This window comes from Psammomys obesus, unplaced genomic scaffold, assembly GCF_907164565.1.
Source record: "Psammomys obesus unplaced genomic scaffold, mPsaObe1.curated_primary_1811, whole genome shotgun sequence".
In the NCBI taxonomy this organism is placed as follows: domain Eukaryota; kingdom Metazoa; phylum Chordata; class Mammalia; order Rodentia; family Muridae; genus Psammomys; species Psammomys obesus.
Window position 1 is genome coordinate 8,367,087 of NW_026591086.1, and position 19,874 is coordinate 8,386,960.

Here is a 19,874-nt window from a genome sequence, read left to right on the forward strand (position 1 = left end):
CACACACACACACACACACACACACACACACACACACACACACACACTTCACACATGGCATGAGGAACTGCTTTCCTAACAGTTTGCCTCCGGCATGCACGTCATGAAGCCTCTCACTTCTGGAAATGGATAGTTTTGCCTCTCGTTTTCATTTTCCAGAGCTTTAAAAAAGTATTTATTATTAATTAGTTTTAATTCTATGCAGGTGTACATGTCTGTATGTGCGTACAGCGGCCCACGGATTCTCTGGAGTTAAGAGTTACAGACAGTTGTGAGCCTGCCGGGAACTGAACTTAGGTCTTCAGACAGCTGGCAGAGGTGGGCTAGCCTGGGCTGTGTAGCAACAGACAGGGGAGATGAGAGAAGAACTGACTAGAAGTGCATGGCTGATTGGATTTCTTATCACCTTGGTAGCTCCCGTTGGCATTGGCATTCCCCTGTACAGGACTACCTGTGATCAGAAGCAGGGGAAGTGAGGCATTTCCCTGTGGTGGCAGCAGGGAGCAGATGCTGTGTGTATTTAGTTGTCGCTACCATGGGGGCTTCAAGGCCCCTTTGGAGCCTGGAATACCTCACTGTGCATAGCTGTCTCTGGCCCCATGTCTGAGGTGATTTTTTTTTTTAATTTATTTGCTCAACGACCACCTGTTAACACTACTGAGTGCCTCAGAGGGTATTGGCTCCACAGAAACTATAGTGTCTATGCTCTTCATGGGAGGGTTCCAGAAACACATCCTATCTTGCCCTTTCTACAGAAGCTTGCCTCTTCTCTCTAAGAAGTTACCCCTGCTCTTAGATCTCAGGGCTGGAGATTGTCCAGGAGGCCTTTGAACAGGAGGTTATATCCCTGTGAGTGGAAAGGTCTACCTGAGAGTTCATTATTCATGGTCAGGGCGAGCTGTTTCCCTGGGGAGGCTGTAGGTACTCTTTCCCTGCATCTTAATAATACAAATAATACTTAATACTTAATAATACTAGTTGGGCTGGGTCTGGGGCCAAGGGGAGGCCAAGACCCAGTGAGAGAGGAGAGGTGAGGGGAGGATGAGAGTGTCCTCCAATTCATGGTTTCTCTCTGACTCTGAGGTGGGTGTGACTCACCCAGGTTTTTGCTTCCTATACCCAAGACCAGAACCCTACGCCTATGGCAGGAGCTGAGGTGGCACTAGAGGAAGGGGAGCCAGTGTGTCAGGCATATGGTCTCTGAAGAGGTGGCCGCTAAGATTAGGGGTCAGAGCTGTAAGACATTAACTCTGTTTACAGGGGAAGCTGAGGCAAAGCAATAGAAAAGCTGTGCAGGGCGTACAGCAAACTGGAGCCTGAGTCCAGGGTCCTTACAGCATATGCTGAGGGTAATTCCATGGCCGGGAAAGGGGTAGGGGGGAGTCTCTTTTCTCTAGTCATTACAGCTGTGTATGGGCACACTGGGGAGGTCACAAATGGCTGCTCCAAAGGTGACTCTGAAACTCAGGGTCCCCGATCTTTAGACCAGGAAGAGCAAAGACCCATCCCATCTGTTAGTTTCCAGAATCTGCATCCTGGATCTGCCTTCAGTGGCCCAGGCCTGACATTTCCCAGTGCACCTAGCTGCAAGACCAGACCGTTTAAATGATAGTGGACAGAGAGAAGCTGAACCCCTGGTTAGCCAATAGTGTGGACTGCCCTATAACCAGACACATGCCTGTCCTTCCTGCCGTCGGGCAAGGAGGCAGTTGGGAAGTGCTGGGGAACAGTCCAGGGGCCGCAGAGCTCTGGCCACAGGGTCTATTGAAGAGCCACTTTGAAGAGCATCATAAAGTGAGGGACCATTGTGCTCTAGTGCCACTACCCTGGGTTTAAAGCCAGGCTCCGATGCTTACGAAGCAAGGTAACTAAATCACTCTGGAACAAGTTACTTATCTCTGTGCTCTTTGCTCCCCGTCAGCACAATAGGGGAGCAATAGTGCCCAGCTCACACAGTGGCAAAGAAGAGAGTACGTTAGTATGTCTGAAGTATGTTTGGGGGCTGTGGGCATGCAGAAAGTGCAGCACAATGCCACTTTTTATCCTAACACCCCCTAAGCTCTTACATTATTTGGTGTTAATTCATGGCAGTGCCTAGGGGTCCCCCCCCCAGGAGTCTCCTAGGAGAGTAGGTTAAGCCTCAGTGGGTGAAATGGATGGCACTTAGAGAGGCAATGGATGAAGCTGAGGGCAGATTCTAGTGAGGCACGCACTGTGTGTTCTGGGTTCTACCTGGCATGCAGAATTTCCTATGAGGCAACATGCAGGCTAGAACTCCTCTCTATGGGAGAGAGCAAGCTTCTTCCCCATGCTTTGGGTACCTTTGCTCAAGATTGCTGGTACCTTCTGGAGAAAGGAAAGCAGTAGCAGCTATGAAGCAATCCCAGGGCTAGCTGGATCTCCAGTCCTGGTTCCCCGTGGCCTCTTGGGCTAGATGAAGGAAGTTCTTGCAGGGGACAGCCTCTGCCCTCTCTTGTAGGGATATCATGCATAGATGCTGCACGGGTGCCTGACTGTGGAGCTAGGCCGTGCTGGATAGGAAATCAATGTGTGAGGCTGTGGGTCACCCCCTGTCTGCCCCTCCCCATCACCACACACACAGTCTGAGTGAGTTTGCATTGATTCTTCCTCACTGGTCAGGTCTCCTGGGAATATTCTCCTTTCTTGCAAAGTGTTTGCAGAGGGCATGGGATTCTTGATAATGTGGTGGGGGTCTCCTGGGCATCCTGGGCCATTTATTTCCTGTCACTCACTTGCTTTTCTACTGCAAATCTCCGATGTCCTCTGAAGCTCAGAGGAGGTGCACGAGGTAGCAGGTGAGAGGGGTGCCTGTTAGAGGCCAGGCAAATAGGAGCGGGGGTCAGACCTTTCACCTCGTTGCTTTTAATGTCCCCAGCTAGACTCCTTCTGGTGACATGATGTGAGACAAAGAGAAAGTTCTGAGCGTAGGTCTCCAGGAGACCAGTTTAGCCCTGGGTCTGCCACACGACGCTGTGGGATTCTTCCACCACCAGGTGCACACTGCTGGGCTACCCCAGAACCCTCTCTGTGAAAAAAGGAGTTTGGACTAAAAAAAAAAAAAAGCTTGGTAGGACCCCTGTCTCCAGGTTCTGTGATTTGCTCTTGACCTCCTGAGGGCTACTGTTATTCCCAGACTCCTTTCAAGAAGAAGGAGGGAAGTCCTGTAGGGAAGTCACATGGCAGGCAGTCATAGCTAGTCTAGTTGTCGAGAAATAACTTGCCTCTATGAAATGAACTTTCACCCCTCACTTACCTGCACGGTGTTTTCCACCTTGGCAAGTGCTGCCCTCTCCCATGCCCTGGATGTCCCAGGGTATGTTAGTGGAACTCTCTCAGGCAGCTGCTGGGAATGTTCTGCCTGACGGGAGCCCATGTCTCATGCCCACCTCTCTTCCAGGTGAGGAGTTCTACGAAGCTTCTCCCTATGAGCCCGTGACCTCGCGTCTCTCGGACATCTTCAGGCTTGCTTCAATCTTCTCAGGTAAGTGATCCTCGCTGGTGCTTGACCTGCTTTCCTCTCATCCCCGTGCGTGGCCCATTCATCTGTTGGACTCAGTTGCTTTTCCTGGTCTTCTGTTGGCTCTACACTTCACCTGGTTCCTAGCTTGTAGGAAGCCATCTGGTCTCCTTCCTTCAGTGAGTGCCTGGAGTTAAGCATTTGCCTGGCTCGTTGGCGGTCAGGGGTAGGTCTTGAGTGTGAAAGATGATGCCAGTCTGATGTGTTGTTACTTATCCCATCCCTGTCTCTCTTTCTGCTTCTTGGGCTCTTCTGCCTGGCACTTTTCTTGGCTAGGATGCTTACCAGCCTCTTTGTGCCTCAGAGGAAGCCCCTATCTGCTTGGGTTAGTAGTGAGTCAGTGGACTGTGAAGCACATGGCATACTGAAGGATTCTTGCATCCCGGAAATACTTGGTATAGATTTAGACTCTTTCATCCTGAACATCTGAAATGCTCTCCAATTTAAAATGTGTTGGGCACTGAGACAATGCTGCAGGGGCAAATTCTACAACTGACCTTATGTGATGGAGCACAGCGAAAAAGCAGGCATACTGAAGGTATCATGTAAGCTTCCCTTTAGGCTGTGCGTATCAAGTATGCATGAAGCAATATAATTTTGAGTTTGGGTCCCATCTCTATGACATCTTATTATGTATATGCAAATATCCCCAAACTGGTGACGTCTGGTTCTTAGCAGGTCAGATAAAGGGGACTCAGCTATATTAGTGTCACCACTATCCAGTCCGAATCTGGGTTTTCTTTCCATTGCTTGAGCCAGCAGAGAGGCATCTGAGCTAGGGGTCTGCTGGTCCTGGGTAGGTCCCTTGAGGAAGGAGAAAGATCAGGCTGGCCTCTTGCTTTGCCTGTTGGGCCCATGCTGAAGAATGAAATGAGGGGTGGGGGAGTGATTTGGCCAGTATAGTGATGGCTTTGCAAGCATGAGAACCCAGCACCCATGTAAGAATGCTGAGCGTGTCAGTGCAAACTTATAATCCCAGCGTTGGAGGGGGGTGGGCAGGAGGATCCCAGGGGCTTCCTGGTGTGCCAGCCTACCCTATTCTTAGGTGAGCTCCAGGCCAGTAAGAGACCTTGTCCCCAAGATGGGTTTCCTGAGGATGATGTTTAACATTCTCCTCTGGCCTATATGTGAATACAACACCCATACATATGTGAAGACACATGGAAACACCTGTGCATATATGTGGACACATGCACACACCTGTACATACATGAATGTTCATGTACATACATACACACTAAAACTGTTAGGAAAAAAAGATCTATATGAGGTTTGACTTGTCCCCAGAGTTGTTTCTAGATGCACCTATCCATTCCTAAGGTGTGAAAAGAACAAATGTCCCCAGACACTGCCAAATGTTCCCTGTAGGGCACAGCCATTGCTTATTAAGAAGCACTGCTCCAAACTATGAGCCAAGGCTTCCTAGTCTCTTGAACAATGCTTCTCGATTATCTTTATTATTATCATCCCTTTAAGGATAGAAGAATAATTCCTTCAGGTAGAGAAATTAAATGCCAAGAAATAAAGTTTGTGTCATAGGGTTGAGTTTTGGATGACCACCAAACACTTGGAATGTGAATGTCTATTTATTTTTTGTGCATCCAAGGACCAAATTTTGCTACTTTGACATGATACCTTCCTTTCCCCTGAAGATGTTCCATTTAGATGATCTTGAAGAGGATGGTGTGTGTGTCCCTGATGGGAGAGAAGGGAGACACTGGCTGTGTCCTGCCGCTATACAAAATACTTGATATCCTTAACTCACAGATGAAAGGTTTATGGCTCCCAGGTTCCACTGTTTTAGTTCATGAGTGGTTTCCTTGCTGCTGGGCACCCATTGCAGTGACGGGGGTGGCTGTGGCATAGAGCCAGACTGTTCACTTCATGTCCGAGAAATGAAAGAGCAGACGAGAAAGAGATTGTTACTATAGTCCCTCTGAGGGCACACTCTCAATGATCTAAAGACCTCCCACCAAGTCCCGCCACTTAAAGTTTCTCCTCCTTCTCATTGTGCCAACCTGGGGACCTGGCCCTTCATGTATGAGTCTTTGGGGACATTTAAGGTTAAAACTTTAGAGCTAGGCACAGCACCACATGCCTTTAATCCTAAACCTCAAGAGACAGAGGCAGGAGAATTGCTAGTTTCAGGCCAGCCTGGTCTACACAGTAAGTTAAAGGGCATCCTAGGCTAACAGAATAAGACCCCATCTCAATAAAACACATAAAATATTCAAACTATAGTAGGCAGAGAGGCCATCTAGACATGGCCTTGGGTCCTTGTGGTTGTTGGGGATGGTAGAAGTAGATGGGATCTCAAAGCTGTATAGTTGCAACACCCTGCCTTTGGCCCCCATTATTCTGGGCTCCCCACTAGGGTCCTACCTATCAGTAGTTTTGGGCATGGAGCAGGCTTCCTTCTGGCTCTGCCTGTGGGTACGGTGATAGCTGTCTTACATGGCTGGGTTATATGATTGACTGACTAAAGCCCCTTCCAACTGACATTCTGAGTCTCAGTTTCTGATTAGTTTGGAGTATAAATCCTCTGTGGATTGGTCCTTTTGAGACTGTGCTGAGGCTCACATGTAGGATAAGGACATTGTTAGCATATGAGGGGGACATATCAGGGGTCTAAATGCATCCAATGTTTCTATTACCCACTGATCAGATGCCAGCTGTTGATTACAGTGTCGTTGGGTGCTTTTGCGTTTGCTCTGTGAATGCTGGAGGTTCGTGGTCCTCACCTTAACCCCAGATCCTATTGCTTCCTTGATTCCTTAAGTTTCTTCCTAAGCAGAAAATCTGTATGTAATAGGCACTCGACACTCTGTGGGACAAGAGTGAGAGAAGATCACAGAATGTGCAGCTTACAGAGCCAGTATCTCGCGACCTGCTGCTCAGTGATAACTGAGCCAGGTATGGCTCTGGAACTCTGTGTTCCACCCACTGCCCACCATAAGGGCCAGGCATTGGAGGCTGTGTTACTGTATTATAGTTTGGGTGTGACGCTTTCCCCATAGGATGATGTGTTTGAGGCCTGGTGGTGTTTTTTTCTTTGGTAGGGTTCAGAGCCCCGTGGATAGCATGGCTGGTAGAGGTAGGTTATTCTAGGCAGTGCCTCTTAAAATCTAGCCCTGCTTCTATCCCCAGCCCCCCAGACTCCTGACCCATGTAATGTGAAACCTGTTACTTCGAGCTTCCATGTTCATAGACCAATCCACTCCAACCCCGTATACGTTCTGTGCCATGATGGATTTGCATTCTCTCAAACCATAAGCTAATTAACCCGTCTTCCTTTGAGTGGCTTCTGCCAGGTATTTGGCCACAATGACAAGAAAAGTCACTAATACATGGTCCTGTTGACTCTCTTGGGGCAGTGGGTGGAACACAGGGTTCTAGAGCCGTATCTGGTCCAGTTATCACTGAGCAGTGGGTAGCAAGATGCTGGTTCTATAAATGATCTCATTTGTCTTGCCAACATCCCTGTCCCATAGAGTGTCACATGTCTATTACATAAAGATTTTCTCCTAGGAGGTTTCACCCAGACCAGACCTGCTGTTGGGTGAGGGAGCAGCACTAGCTGAAGATGTAGCTAGGGAAAGGAGGCCCTTGCCCTGGCTCTACTCCAAAAAGCCAAGGAAGCTATTGAGGGGCCTTCAGCAGAAAGAAGGTGGGGACCAGGATCAGGAGGCCAGACTCCTGTGTAATACGTGCCCCAAGTCTCCCATGGGGCTTTGAACACACAGTTCCAGATCTGAGATTTTTTTTTTCCCTGAAGGGATGAAGACACAAGTTTGAGCTCCCTCGTCCTTTGTCCTATGAGCTTTGGTCTCAGGTTGTCATAGGTCCCTGGGTTGGTGAGTCTTTGGGAAGGGTGAGCTGAGATCCCAGCTCACCAGGCCTTAGTGGGTGCTGCCTTGCAGGACACTGCAGGAACAGGCTCCCCACATCCACATGTCTTTGCTTAACTGTGTGCAGTCCTTCTCTCTCTCTCTCTCTCTTTTTTTTTTCTTTTCTTTCTGTGAAGCCTGTGTTGGGGAGGACCAGCTCTGGGTGACCTCCTCTTGGTTCACTAGTACCAGCTGGGGCCCTGTGGAAACAGGGAAGCTGTTGTATCTTAGGGGTCTTGTGCCTTTATCTTTTACCATTTTCTCTCTGAGGTTTGAGCCTGTGCTTATTATAAGGATCCCTGGAGCATAACTCTTCATCTCTGCTGGGATTCTGGGAAGACCTTCTGGGACTCAGTTGGCAAGGAAGATTGCTAGAATTCTTACAACACCCTCTGCTTGCCTGAGGCCCTGGGGAGGGCACAGCCTCACTCCTCCCCTCCTTTCTCCATAGTCGTACTTGACAGGCTCTGGGTTCAATGATGGATCAGTCAGTCTCATCTCAAGGCTAGCTAGGGGCCATGTGGCTGTGACTGACTGACCGAAAGCAACAGGGATGTTGAAGCATGTAATGTTTGGGAGCCTTTACTTTAACATGAGAAGAGCGATTTCATGGAGAAATTGGGCCTGCCTTGTTCTTCGATTCAAACTGTCCTTGAAATCATAAACCAGAGCATTCAAAGAGGTATCTGATATAGCAGAAGAGCATGGGCCATCAGTCCTAGGAGCAAATCCTGTCTTGGCTGCTGAACGTGTTAATCAGCTTTCTATCACTGTGACAAAACACTCAAGATAAACAATTTGGAAGGAGGAAAAGTTTACTTGGGCTCACCGTTTCAGGCCATGGTTGCTCGGCACCATTGCACTGGGCCTGTGAGAAACAATAGCACATGTGGTGGAAGTGTGTAGCGGAGGGAAGCTGCTTGCCTGATGATAGCTGGAAAGCTGAAAGAGAGAGGAAGGGGCCACAGCCCACACTTCCTGGGCATGCTCTCTGGCTTAACTTCTTCCCCCTGGGCTCCATCGTCTGAAGGTTCTGTCAGTTCCAAGCATCATCATCAACTGGAGACTCGACATCTGGGCTTTGGAGGACTTTTAACATGTGGGGCATGTGTCCTTGGACCTCACCATGCTCTTTCTGCACTGGGCGGCTGTCTCTGTAAACTGGGCATATGCTGTATACCTTCAGCAGTGGTGCAGAGGCTTTAGTGAACATGGGCCAGATAATGTAGCCTTTGCACATGGAGACCAAATTGGGCTTGTTAGTTGTTCATTGCCTCTCAGGTGTATCCAGGCAATGGAGGTAAGAGGTTTCCTAGACAGGATGTAGGGTGGGGGGAGAGGGTGGTGGGAGGGTCAAGGTGCTGGAATTGAGTGATCATCTTGTCCTAGGTTTTTGTGACCCTCTAAATGCAGTTGGGAAAGCTCACGAGGGTGGGAAAGATAGAGAAGAAAGTGAAAGATTGAAGATGACCTGGAGCTAGCAGGTATGGGGTCCCAATGGAGAGCGAAGAACTTGGCTAGGCATCAATGAACGAGGAGGACTGGTTTTGGCAGGCAAGGGAGTCACTGATGATTATGAGGCCATGCCTAAGGAACACAGAGAAATGATGGGTAGATAGTAGAATGTCATTAGGCTCTGCCTCTGCATTTTGGTTGAGATCTCTGAGGGAGTCTCCAGGGGCCTACATCCCATAGAAGCATTGCTTGAGACATAGGTTTGAAGCATATTTGTAAACTACCCCCACTCTCTGTTTTCTGTGGCTGGAAGAGAGGCTAAATACCCGACAGGAGATACAATTGAGGTTCAGAGAGAAGGGATGGATATAGAGGATGGATATAGACTAGAGTTCAAGTTATGCTTTGAGCTCTGCCTAGCATGCCCTAGAAATGTGCAGGGTCAGCAGAAACAGCTGTCTTCTACAGTTTTTCCAAGGGCCAAAGGAGACAATGCAGGCAAGCACTTTGCTTGGCGTGTTGCACAGAGATATGTATTAGCTATTTAGAAATGATCACGGAGTAACTTTTCTAAGGTCAGACGGTAGATGGTGGCAAGGCCAGCCTACACAACATTTGAGAACTTGCTGTGTACCTTTTGTTGGCTTGACATTACTTCTGACAGCATAATAGTGCTGTGGGGGCCGAGGAATGAAGTTGACAGGGCGATATGTTTAGACAACAGTGGGACCCTAAGGATCAGTTGAAGTCTTACACAGCGATAGCCTTCCAGGTGGGATAGATGGTGGCTGTTTGGAGACCTCGGCTCAGGGGCTTGAGGGCAGAAGGCTGGCTGTGCCTACTCTAACTTGCCATGTAGCTAGGATGGCTCACAGAGAGAGATAGGGACATTCTTGCAGGTGGCTTCAGTGGTCTCTTTCTGGGGGCTGCAGGACAGGAGAGAATTCATGCCCAAGAAGCCTTGTATATGGCTTCTGAGAAGGGTCACTCCTTTGTTTTTGGTTCTATGGCATGGTTCTTTGTCATGGGGCTCATTCTTACATGTGTGCATGTCTTCTGTGCCCTGTGCGTGCATTTTCCTCCATACCTCCTGGGTACCTACCTCTGTGCCTTACACCTATTACCCCTGCCTTGAGAGTCCTGGAATGAAGGATGGCATCTGGACTTTGAGGTCAGATAGTTTTAGCATTGATTCCTGGCCTTGGTCTACTAACTGTGTGACTTTTGGGTCACTCGGCTCTCCTGAATGTCATTTTTTCTCATCTGTAGACAGAGTAGATCAGTTGACTTATGTCTGATGATGACATAAGGACAGCCTCTCATGTGGTATGTGGCACACAGGAATACCCTAGTTGGTGACCATTGGGGTCTTTGTCTGGGCCCTGGAGGAAGAGAATGAAGATTCATTAGGAGTGTTAGGCCTTCCCAAGAAAAGGTAACTGAGGTTTTTTAAACAACTGCAAGATGCTCCATGTGTTATGGATCTTAGAGTTCTGAGGTACAGGGATGAGGTATACCTTGCCAAGGCCCAAGAGAAGAGAAGGTGGGGTCAAGGTGAGCCGTGAAATGAATATAATTTTATTCATATCCATATGGAGTGTGTACTGCAGATGTATGAAGTCCGCTGCTGTACAAGGTGAGGCCTGTGCACTCATTGTACAGGGGATCTACAGACACTCTGTATGATGAGACACCCCGTGTGTGGCTTACTCTCCGTGTGGTTCACACCAGCTGCTGCCCCAAGATTTCAGGGGAAGCAGAGAGCAGCAGTGCCTGGGGATGTCAGGGAAGTCTTAGAAGATGAGGAAGGGAAACCTGGGAATAACATTTCTTTTTCCCTTCTTTTTTGTATATTATAAATGTGTGTTCATATATATATATATATATATATGCCCATTTTGTGTATAAGTATGTACATAGTGTTCATGTGTCTATGTGCTTGCAGATACCTGTGGATAGAGACCAATGATAAACCTCAGGTGTTGTTCCGTAGGTGCAATGAACTTGCTTTTTGAGGTAGGGTCTCTCATTGTCCTGGAGCTTGCTGAGTAGGTTAGGCTGCATGGCCAGTGAGCCCAGAGATCTGCTTATCTTTGCCTCTTCTTGCACTGGGATTGTAAGTATGTACCAGCATTCCTGGATTTCCCTCTCCCCCTCACACAATTGTTCTGTGGTTTGAATTCACTTCCTCATGATTGTGTAGTGAGGTCTCTACTGATATGTCGATCTCTCTAGCTCTGACATTTCTGACAGCATTATGGCTGAGAAGGCTGACTAAGCTTGTGATGAGGGGAGACCCCAAATTTTCTGAGCCTGGTGAGCTCAGGGGATATTTTATACTGAGCTTTGTGGCATAACAGAACTTGAGGTAGATGCTTGGTCAAGAAGACCCAGTCCTTAGGGAGGGTCGGCTGGGCTGTCCTTGGGAGCTGCAGAGTCAGTACACTTTGGATAGCATCCTAGTAGCTCTGGAGGGAAGGTCAGCCCATTTAGCTCTGCTCTCTGCCTAGGGAAACCCGTGTCATGTCAGCCTGTCCCTTCTAGCTCCCTGGCCATTGGGGCAGGTATGAGCCTTACAGCCTGGACTGTGCAGAATGATGGAAGGTTTGGCTTCATTGTACAGCAGCCAGGCTGTATGATCTAGAAACTCCCGTGAGACAGCCACAGAATGGACAATGTCTGCGGTGGGTGGGCTGGAGTAGCTGGAAGAGCATAGCTCCTCCCTGCCGCCCCCTTCATGTGGCTTAGGCGATAAACTGCTTATCCCCAGGTTGTCTCCCTGAGCCGAATGCAGAAGTGTGTTATTTAAATTTCAAAATCACATTCTTCTTCTAACAGCTGTCAGAGACTCTGAGTGTCAAGGAAAATTGGGCATTAGCTGTGGCTGTGTCACCTCTTCCGTGCCCCCCCCCCCCGTTTTCATAGAGAACTCTGCTGGCTAGGGAGTGGAGGGGTGGGAGAGGAGACTGTTAGGTGGCTTGGTGGGGATGAGTGACCCCATGGCTGTGGCCATGCTGATGGGTGGCTGGACCAGCAGAGGGTGAGCCAGCATCCCCAGCTAGGAGTACTGGAGCTGGAGAGATCTGTGTGCCTCTCTTCTCCCTCCATTTTATCTTTTCTGGAAAAGCTGGGGGACTTCAGGCTCCTGTCAGTGGGTGGAAGAATTTGCTGGCACCAAAGTGTGATTTGGTGTTGGTGATTTCAGCTCTGGTTTCCTTTGTGTTCAAGGAAGACGTTTCTGGGGGGAAGAGGGGGGGGGAGAATAACAATCAGAGAAGAAATTTAACCCAAAGAAATGTTTTCTAATGGAGGAACTTTAGGTGCTTTGGCTTGGATGCGACTTATTTCTGGTGTGGGTATTTTTTTCTTTTGATTCTTCATCATGTAGGCAGCCACCCTATTGCTCCTTTTATGCATGATGGGCTGTGCAGGCACGTGTGGTGCCGTTATCAGCTCCTGAGCTGGCTCTCCTGGAATTCTCATTGACCCCTGCTCCTCCATTGACCCCTGCTTTAGCCACTAACTACACCTACTGTAAATTATCCCGATAGAAGGCAGGCATGAGTGATGTCAGTTCCTACACTGGATACCCGATTTCTCGTCACATGCGCTCATCAATATGATCCTGTGCCTGAAGGAAGTGTAGACAAAGGACCACAACAAGGTGAGAGGTCAGACTGGAGTGAGAACAGGGACAGTGTAAGAATGTGTGGCGTATGGGTATATATGTGTGTATATATGTATACATGCACGAGGTGGTGTTTGTGGACCAATGTGTACTGATACATGCTATGTGTGTATGCGATTATGCTTGTGTGGTGGTGTGTGATTGTGTTAGCCTTCATGCATGTATATAGGTATGTACGTCAGGATGCATGAGCGGCATTTACCTATTGGGTATGTATAGGTAAGTATGTGTAGTTCTCTGTGAGCGTATGTGAATGTGTGGTAATATGTGTTTATGGGGTACTTTGTATGTGTGTGTTGTGATATGGATATAGGCTGATATGTGTTTATGGTGTGATTTGTGTGTGTTTATTATGTATGTGTGCATTGTGATATGGATGTGTGGTTGATATGTATTTATGGTGTGGTTTTAGTGTGTTTATTATGTGTGTGTGGTGATATGGATGTATGGTGACATGTGTTTATGAGATGGTTTATTGTGTGTGTTTATTGTATATGTGTATAGGCTGTGTAAGTTAGTATGTTGGTGTGGTACGTGGGGTGGCTTGTGCACATAGATTGGTATGTGTGTAATGCATGCTGGCATGTGTGTGTTTGTGTGGTGATGTGTATGGGGTGTTGGGTGTGTTGGACATGGCATGTCACTATGTGTATAGTGGTGTGTGTAGGAGTGTCTGTGAATTTGGGGCAGCAGCTTTCTGCCTGCAGATAGAAAGGAAGTCAAGGAAGGGGCCAGAGTCAGGGAGGTAGAAAGGTAGAGAATGGAGATCTGGCTTTCTCCAGGTCAGAACAGAATCCAAACTGCAGCCACTCCTCTCAGCCCCCCTTTGTCTTTCTGGAAAGTTCTGCAACCATGGTTTAGGGATGAAGACCGAGGAGCTTCAGAAGACAGGAAGGCATTTTGGTCTGGCCTACATAAAGAACTAGACTTAAGCGTGTGTATAACATGGGTCATTCTACACCTGGAGGCTCTTCCCATGAGCCCTCTTTTAGGAGGCATTTGTTTTCAAATATCCCCAGAAATCCTGGTATTGCATACCCTTATCTAGGTATAGAGGATGCACCAATAACTTGATTCTATTCTTATGGAATTGAGGTGCTGCTGATAGGAAAAGAAAAACCACAAACAGGCCAAGGAACAAATTAGCAAGAAAAATATGATTGTGACAATTGCTAAGCTGACACTAAAATAAGATGTTGGATGAAGGGATTCTGAACACTCAGTTATGACTCACAGGAAGAACCTAGCATGGGGGAGATTACGAGAATGGCAGGTTTGAAACAGGTAGAAAAAGACCCCAGTGGGGAACCCATGTGTGGAGGTGGGATCTTCAAAAGGCCACGTAGCTATACCCCAAGTGAGGTGGAGAGTGGTGTTAGGGGAGGGGAGTGCTGAGGTACGTGGGCATTCCCTCCAAGTGATGCACATCAGGTACTTAGGAGTTGGAGTTTAGTCGAAAAGTGATGAGGAACCATCAGAAGAATGTTAGATGATTGAGCAGTACAGAACAATAAATGCATGCGAAAGCCTCTCTTGCTGAATGAGAGACTGGATAGCGAGGAGGAGGCAGGGGCATGGGCAAGAGTGGAAGCGGTCAAGCTGTTACTGCTGACGTCCAGGTAAGGGACAGACAGGGGACAGTGGAGTGAACCTGCGGCTTGGAATAGATTGTGTAGATGTGTGGGGCTAGAATTATGGCTCAATCTCACTTTCGGCTTGTGCGTCAGTGATGCTGCCATTGATTAGGATGGCAAAGATGAGGGAAAGGACAGAGTGGGGCAAGATGGGTAGAAATCTGGAATTCAATTTAGTCTATGTTAGGATTGAGATGCCGGGTAGGTGTTTGGCATTTCACCGGGAAATGCCAAAGTTAGGGGCAATCTATAGAGAGCTGTTAGTGTAAAGATGGTGTTTTGAGTGGTGGAAGCCAAAGTTTATAGTCTGAGAAAGATAGAGGTGAGAACCTAAAATGTATAGGGCTAAAATGTGGGCTACAGGGGAGGAAACTGGCTTGGAGTGGGGGATGGGTGGGCTCTAGCTGTTAGAGAAAGAAAGTGAGGGTGTGCTAGGTATGGCCAAAGTCAAGTAAGAGAAGCTTGGAAACATGGTCACCTCTCTTTACCCCCATGGAGCCACCCCAATATCCTACTGAACCCTTCAACAGGGAGAGATGGGTAGATGGATTTTGGGGACATCACCCTCTCAGGCTTCATTATGAAGAGGAACAGCTAAAGAAGGGGACTGGTGGGCCAAAAAGAAGTTTTTCTCTGTTTGAGGATGGGTAATGGCTGGGTGTTTGTTCTCTGCGCTGGATGGAACATGACTGGCAGAACTTGGAGGGCACAAGAGGGGAGTGGAGGGGGCAAGAGGGACATCCTTGAGCAGTGAGGAGGGATGAGAGCCGCATGGCCCTCACAAGCACAGGAGGCCAAGTGGCCTTTTTCAGGGATGCTTCTGCCTCCAGAGTCACGGGAGGCCAAGCTGGGTTGCAGGTGAGAAAGGATGGTTGGTGCCAGGGAAGGAAGGTGAGGGAAATTCTGTTCAGCTCTTTTGTTTCCTTATAAAATGTGAGGCCGAGTTCTGTACTCTGAATGTTTGTGCAAGCCCCACCTCCCACCCTGTTTCTGTGTCGAAATCTTAATTCTGAAAGTGATGGTATTAAGAGGGCTTTCATCTATTATTGTGTGTGTGTGTGTGTGTGTGTGTGTGTGTGCATGAGTTTATGTGCTCCGTGTGTGTGAAGGTATCCATTGGATTCCTGAGGAACTAGGTAATGAGGGGTATGTCCCTCTTGACTTAGATTAGTGCTTTTGTGAAATATTGCCCAGAGAACTCCCATGGTCCCTTTGGGCAAACAATGGCATAGGGAAACATGATTGCCCTTGAGCTGAAAGTTAGGGCTTGCTAGACATACTAGACATCCCAGTTTCTAGAGGGGAATTCTGGTACTTATAGGTCACCTGATTTATTATTATTATTATTATTATTATTATTATTATTATTATTATTACCAGCCTGAACATACTAGAACACAGTGTTGTCAGATTAGAACAAAGAGGGAAGGAAGGGCTCAGAGAGACTGAGTCATGAGAAGCTGTGAAATGGATTTTTGCTTTTTTAAAAATCCATTTGAGACTTGAGGACAGACATTTAAAGAGACCAGTCAATTTGGGTGTATCTGAGTGACACTCAGCCATCTGAGTGCTGGGCCAGCGTGGAGATAGGAGGAGACTTTGCTTCCTTCCAGATTAGCATGTTTGAAGAGAGATTGATGGGATGATGCGTTTGCCTGGAGGCCTGTAAGTTAAGCCTGTAAGAGGAAAGTCTGAGGATGGGGTGGGGTGACGGAGGGGGTGGGTAGGACAATGATCAGGTCTCAGGGAGGGTGGAAAATTTTGCTAGAGTGGGTATTTCATGAGGGGAATCTAGGGAGGTGGCAAAAAGGAGGTCCCAGGTTGGGCTGTTGGTATAGTTACTAATGAAAACAAGGTTGGGGGCCATGACTGTGGCAATGGGGAGTAGAAGAGTAGGAAGGTGTCACGGAGGCGGGAAGGAGACCCGAATTGCAAAGACCATTTTTGTTGAGTGGAAAACACAAGAATGACACGGGAAGAGGTGATAAGCCAGATGTGTAAAATCACTCCTAGAAGGTATGAAGGAGTTGACAGGTGACAACCCACTGAAGCATGGGGACAGCGGCTTGGTAATATGACCTTCACAGGAGGACAGGTGGCACAGAAATGTTGAAGGAAGAAAGGAAGACATCTCATTGACCATGGACTTAGAGGTTAGCTATCCACCAGTTGGCCAGTGGCCTCTTCTTCTAGAATTAGTGTGTTAAACAAAGAAGTCACTGGCTTTTGTCAAATGTTTAATTTATCTCTATTTATTGCTCTGGATCATTTAAAAAGTTTTTAGAGATTTGTGTTGAATGGTTTCCATGGCTTTTGCGCTTTTTGGAAATGTGCTTGGTAACTGTATTTTAAGATGTATTTAGTTTATTTTAGGAGCTAAGGGTTGTAAGTTGATGTATATTTCCTGTGGTGAGAAAAGTCTATTTCAAAATCGGCAAACACAAAGTTTTAGTTTACAGATTGCAACCTTATGTCAGCATCTGTTCACCACAAGTACAAAATGCTGGAGAAGGTCAATCATAGCAAAAAAAAAAAAAAAAATACCTCAATTTTAGGTTTCATAAACACAAAACTAAAATTGACATGCCTCTGTTGTATATATGAAATCCCACATTCCAAAATCCCATATTCTAAAGATGTAGAGACCACAAATATGGTGTAAGAAGTCCATTCACATGAGAAAAATATAACTTAAAATTAAAATTTCTAGGAGCACAAAATCAACTGTGATCTGTCTTTTGAGGAATTTGAGAATAAAGTTTAATTATGTTTAAAAATAATCAAAATATAGCATGATATTCAAAAGCATTAAAACTGATTCTTCTTGTTGTTGATTTCCACTGTATTTTGCCATCCATTAAGTTGACTTCTGAAGGGCTGGCCTGCTTTCAAAATGTCTGCCTCCTCTAAAGAGTGCTTAGGTGGCTGTGGCTTTGTGTTGGGGTCACTGGGCTTGGATTGGGACTCTCAGGGCATGTCAGAGGGAGGGCCATGCTCTGGACATACAGAATATATATGAAGGATGAGGATTCGGGTCCTCTCAGGTCTCTGGGCTTTGAGTGACAACTGAAGAGGATAGGACATAAAATGTTGGAATTGGCCCTGTTGTCTCTTGGGGGAAACTAAGATATTATTTTTTGTAGATTGATTAGGAGCTTCAGGGGTGGGGGGATGGATATGAGGAGGGATCAGAGGCCCTGCTCCTTCAGATTCTCTGTATGGAGAAGAACTCTGGAGATGGCCTTGTGTTTATGGAGGGGGGGGGGACCAAGAGGTCTTCTTTTCTTTGGCCATAGTGTATAAAAGCAGGAGCATATGGATCTGTCCTTTCCAACTGGTGATGGATGTTGCCAAGATGGAGAAATGGAAAGAAGTACTTTGCCACTGGGGAGCTTATTTTTAAGAAGGCCCTTGTCATTCATATGCTATGAATTGGAGACTCTGGACCATTGATAATGAGCTTTGCATTACTCTAAGAAAAACACTAGAGGCAGCTGATTATACAAGAAAAAAATTCATTTAGCTCAGGATGAGAGGGTCAAAGTCTAAGGCTGGGGAAGGCAGTACTTCTTTGTAGGGCATGTATAGGAACAAATGGTTGTATCTTGAACCTGAATAGAGAGGCCAATGCCAAATGACAATGCTCTCTATCTCTAAAACCACTATTCCATGAGTGCTACCTTCCAAGAGCATGTACCCAACAAAATAGAGACCTCCCAGTAATTCCCACCTCCAAAAATTCTGGCATGTCCTAGTAGCAGGGGATTAGCCAAATTTTCAATCCCCAGGCCCTTGGAGGACATGCAAACCACATTTAAACCACAGGGTATATTTTCGTCCTTTATTACCCTGTTTCACCTTGGGCGATACCTGTATATATAAAGGGTGAACACTGTCGCCCCATCTTGCAGATGAGACAAACGAAGCTCAGAGAGGTTCCTATAACCTCTATACACTTGCTCTGCTAGTCAATAGCTCATCTCTAGATAGGTCCACCTCTCAAACTCCTGCTAAGCCAGAGTACCCACTATCTATCTATCTATCTATCTATCTATCTATCTATCTATCTATCTATCTATCTATCTATCTATTCATTCATTATAATGGATACATCTTTATTGGAGGAAGAGGAAGTTAGAGTTCATTCTGAAGTCCCCTAAATATCAGTGTATTATGATTATGTGGGGTTTTCTCCAATAACATTTACTGGCTTTTGTAGATCTCAACAAAGTGAAAAAGCAGAAGATAAAGCCAGGTGCCTGATTGTCATTATTCTCCATTAATTAATATATTTCTTCATATCCTTATTGCAGCCCCCTTTTCTTCCAGTCCCCCTCAAAACCCTTCTCCCTCATTCTTATTTCTCCTCCTCCTCAGAGAAGGGGAAGGTCTCCCATGGGAGTACCCACTCTTAACAATAGCCAGAGACACAGAATGAAACCCAGGTGGTAAAAGGCAAGTTTTTGTTTCTCATCTCCTCTGCTCTAGAAAGTGAACTCTGGGCAGCTGGGATCCTTTTCAAGGTTGTTAGTTAGTGTTGTCGCTTCTCTGGCAGTCTTTGACCTGTGATGGGATAGAGTTCAGAGACTGGTGGTTTCAAAACTGAAGCTGCAGTTGGGTGGCCTCTTGAGGACAAGAGGTGACAGATTACAGCACGAGCTTCCTGCTTCTGTCTCTTCTCCTGCCACTCCTGTTACCCCTCTGTCTTTCCAGTCAATCATTCCACTTTGGTAGTTTGTTCATTCTTTACCTCCTTGTCAACATACCCCTAATTGCTTGGGGTCTGTTGACCACCTGGTTGACTTGCCTTCATGTTTGCACCTCTTGACTTCATGAAACTAGACTGTCTTGATTTCTTCCAACTCAGGTTCCATTGCTTTTCAGTCTGTACTATTAGCACTCACAGTCCTGCTTCCTCCTCCTTTAATCTTCATTCTCATGCTCAACCTAGACAGTTTTGTTGAGTTAGGTTAGCCCTCAGGTTGGTTATGACTAGCTTGATGTCTGGCCCAGATGGCTCAATGATCTTTCCGTCTTGTCACCATCTCTATCTGGCCACTTATTGATTTTTCTCATACCAAACAAGTTTTATCCTGAGACAATTAATTCTGATCTGCTCCTTCCTTCTTATCTAATGACATCATCACTGTCTACTTGGTATCTGAAACTCTAGTCTGTCTGAGTTTTCTCTTCTCCTACTCAAAATACAGCCAGCCCTGTTTTATTGTTATTCTCCACTTAATGTGAAGAATGACCACCTGATCAACCCTCTTTGGACTGCTACTGAAACAGTCCTTCTGTCATTCATCTCTTTTGTCCATTTACCCACCTTTTTCTTAGTATACAGACCTTCCACGTATTGATGAATGAGCTATTGTGTCTTCTCCTTCAAGTGCTTATCATTTAGAGTAAAACCTAAAGGTCTTACCCTGCCCTACAAGAAGCTTCAGCCATTCAATTTCTTTCTTTCTTTCCTTCCTTCCTTCCTTCCTTCCTTCCTTCCTTCCTTCCTTCCTTCCCTCCCTCCCTCCCTCCTCCCTCCCTCCCTCCTCCCTCCCTCCCTCCCTCCCTCCCTCCCTCCCTCCCTCCCTTCTTCCTTCCTTCCTTCCTTCCTTCCTTTCTTTCTTTCTTTCTTTCTTTCTTTCTTTCTTTCTTTCTTTCTTTCTTTCTTT

At 46.8% G+C, this 19,874-nt stretch overlaps 1 protein-coding gene across 2 annotated transcripts in view; it reads left to right on the forward strand.

Annotated features, from left to right (window-relative positions):
* Positions 1–19,874, forward strand: part of Gfra2 (GDNF family receptor alpha 2) — a 95,581-nt gene that overhangs the window by 8,367 nt on the left and 67,340 nt on the right. Inside the window, exon 3 of one of the 2 annotated variants that reach the window (XM_055609929.1) lies at positions 3,419–3,502. The exons of the other annotated variant lie outside the window; for it this stretch is intronic. Within the exon in view, the coding sequence (XP_055465904.1) occupies positions 3,419–3,502 (84 nt within the window). The remainder of the gene's footprint in view (positions 1–3,418; positions 3,503–19,874) is intronic. 2 annotated transcript variants of the gene reach the window in all.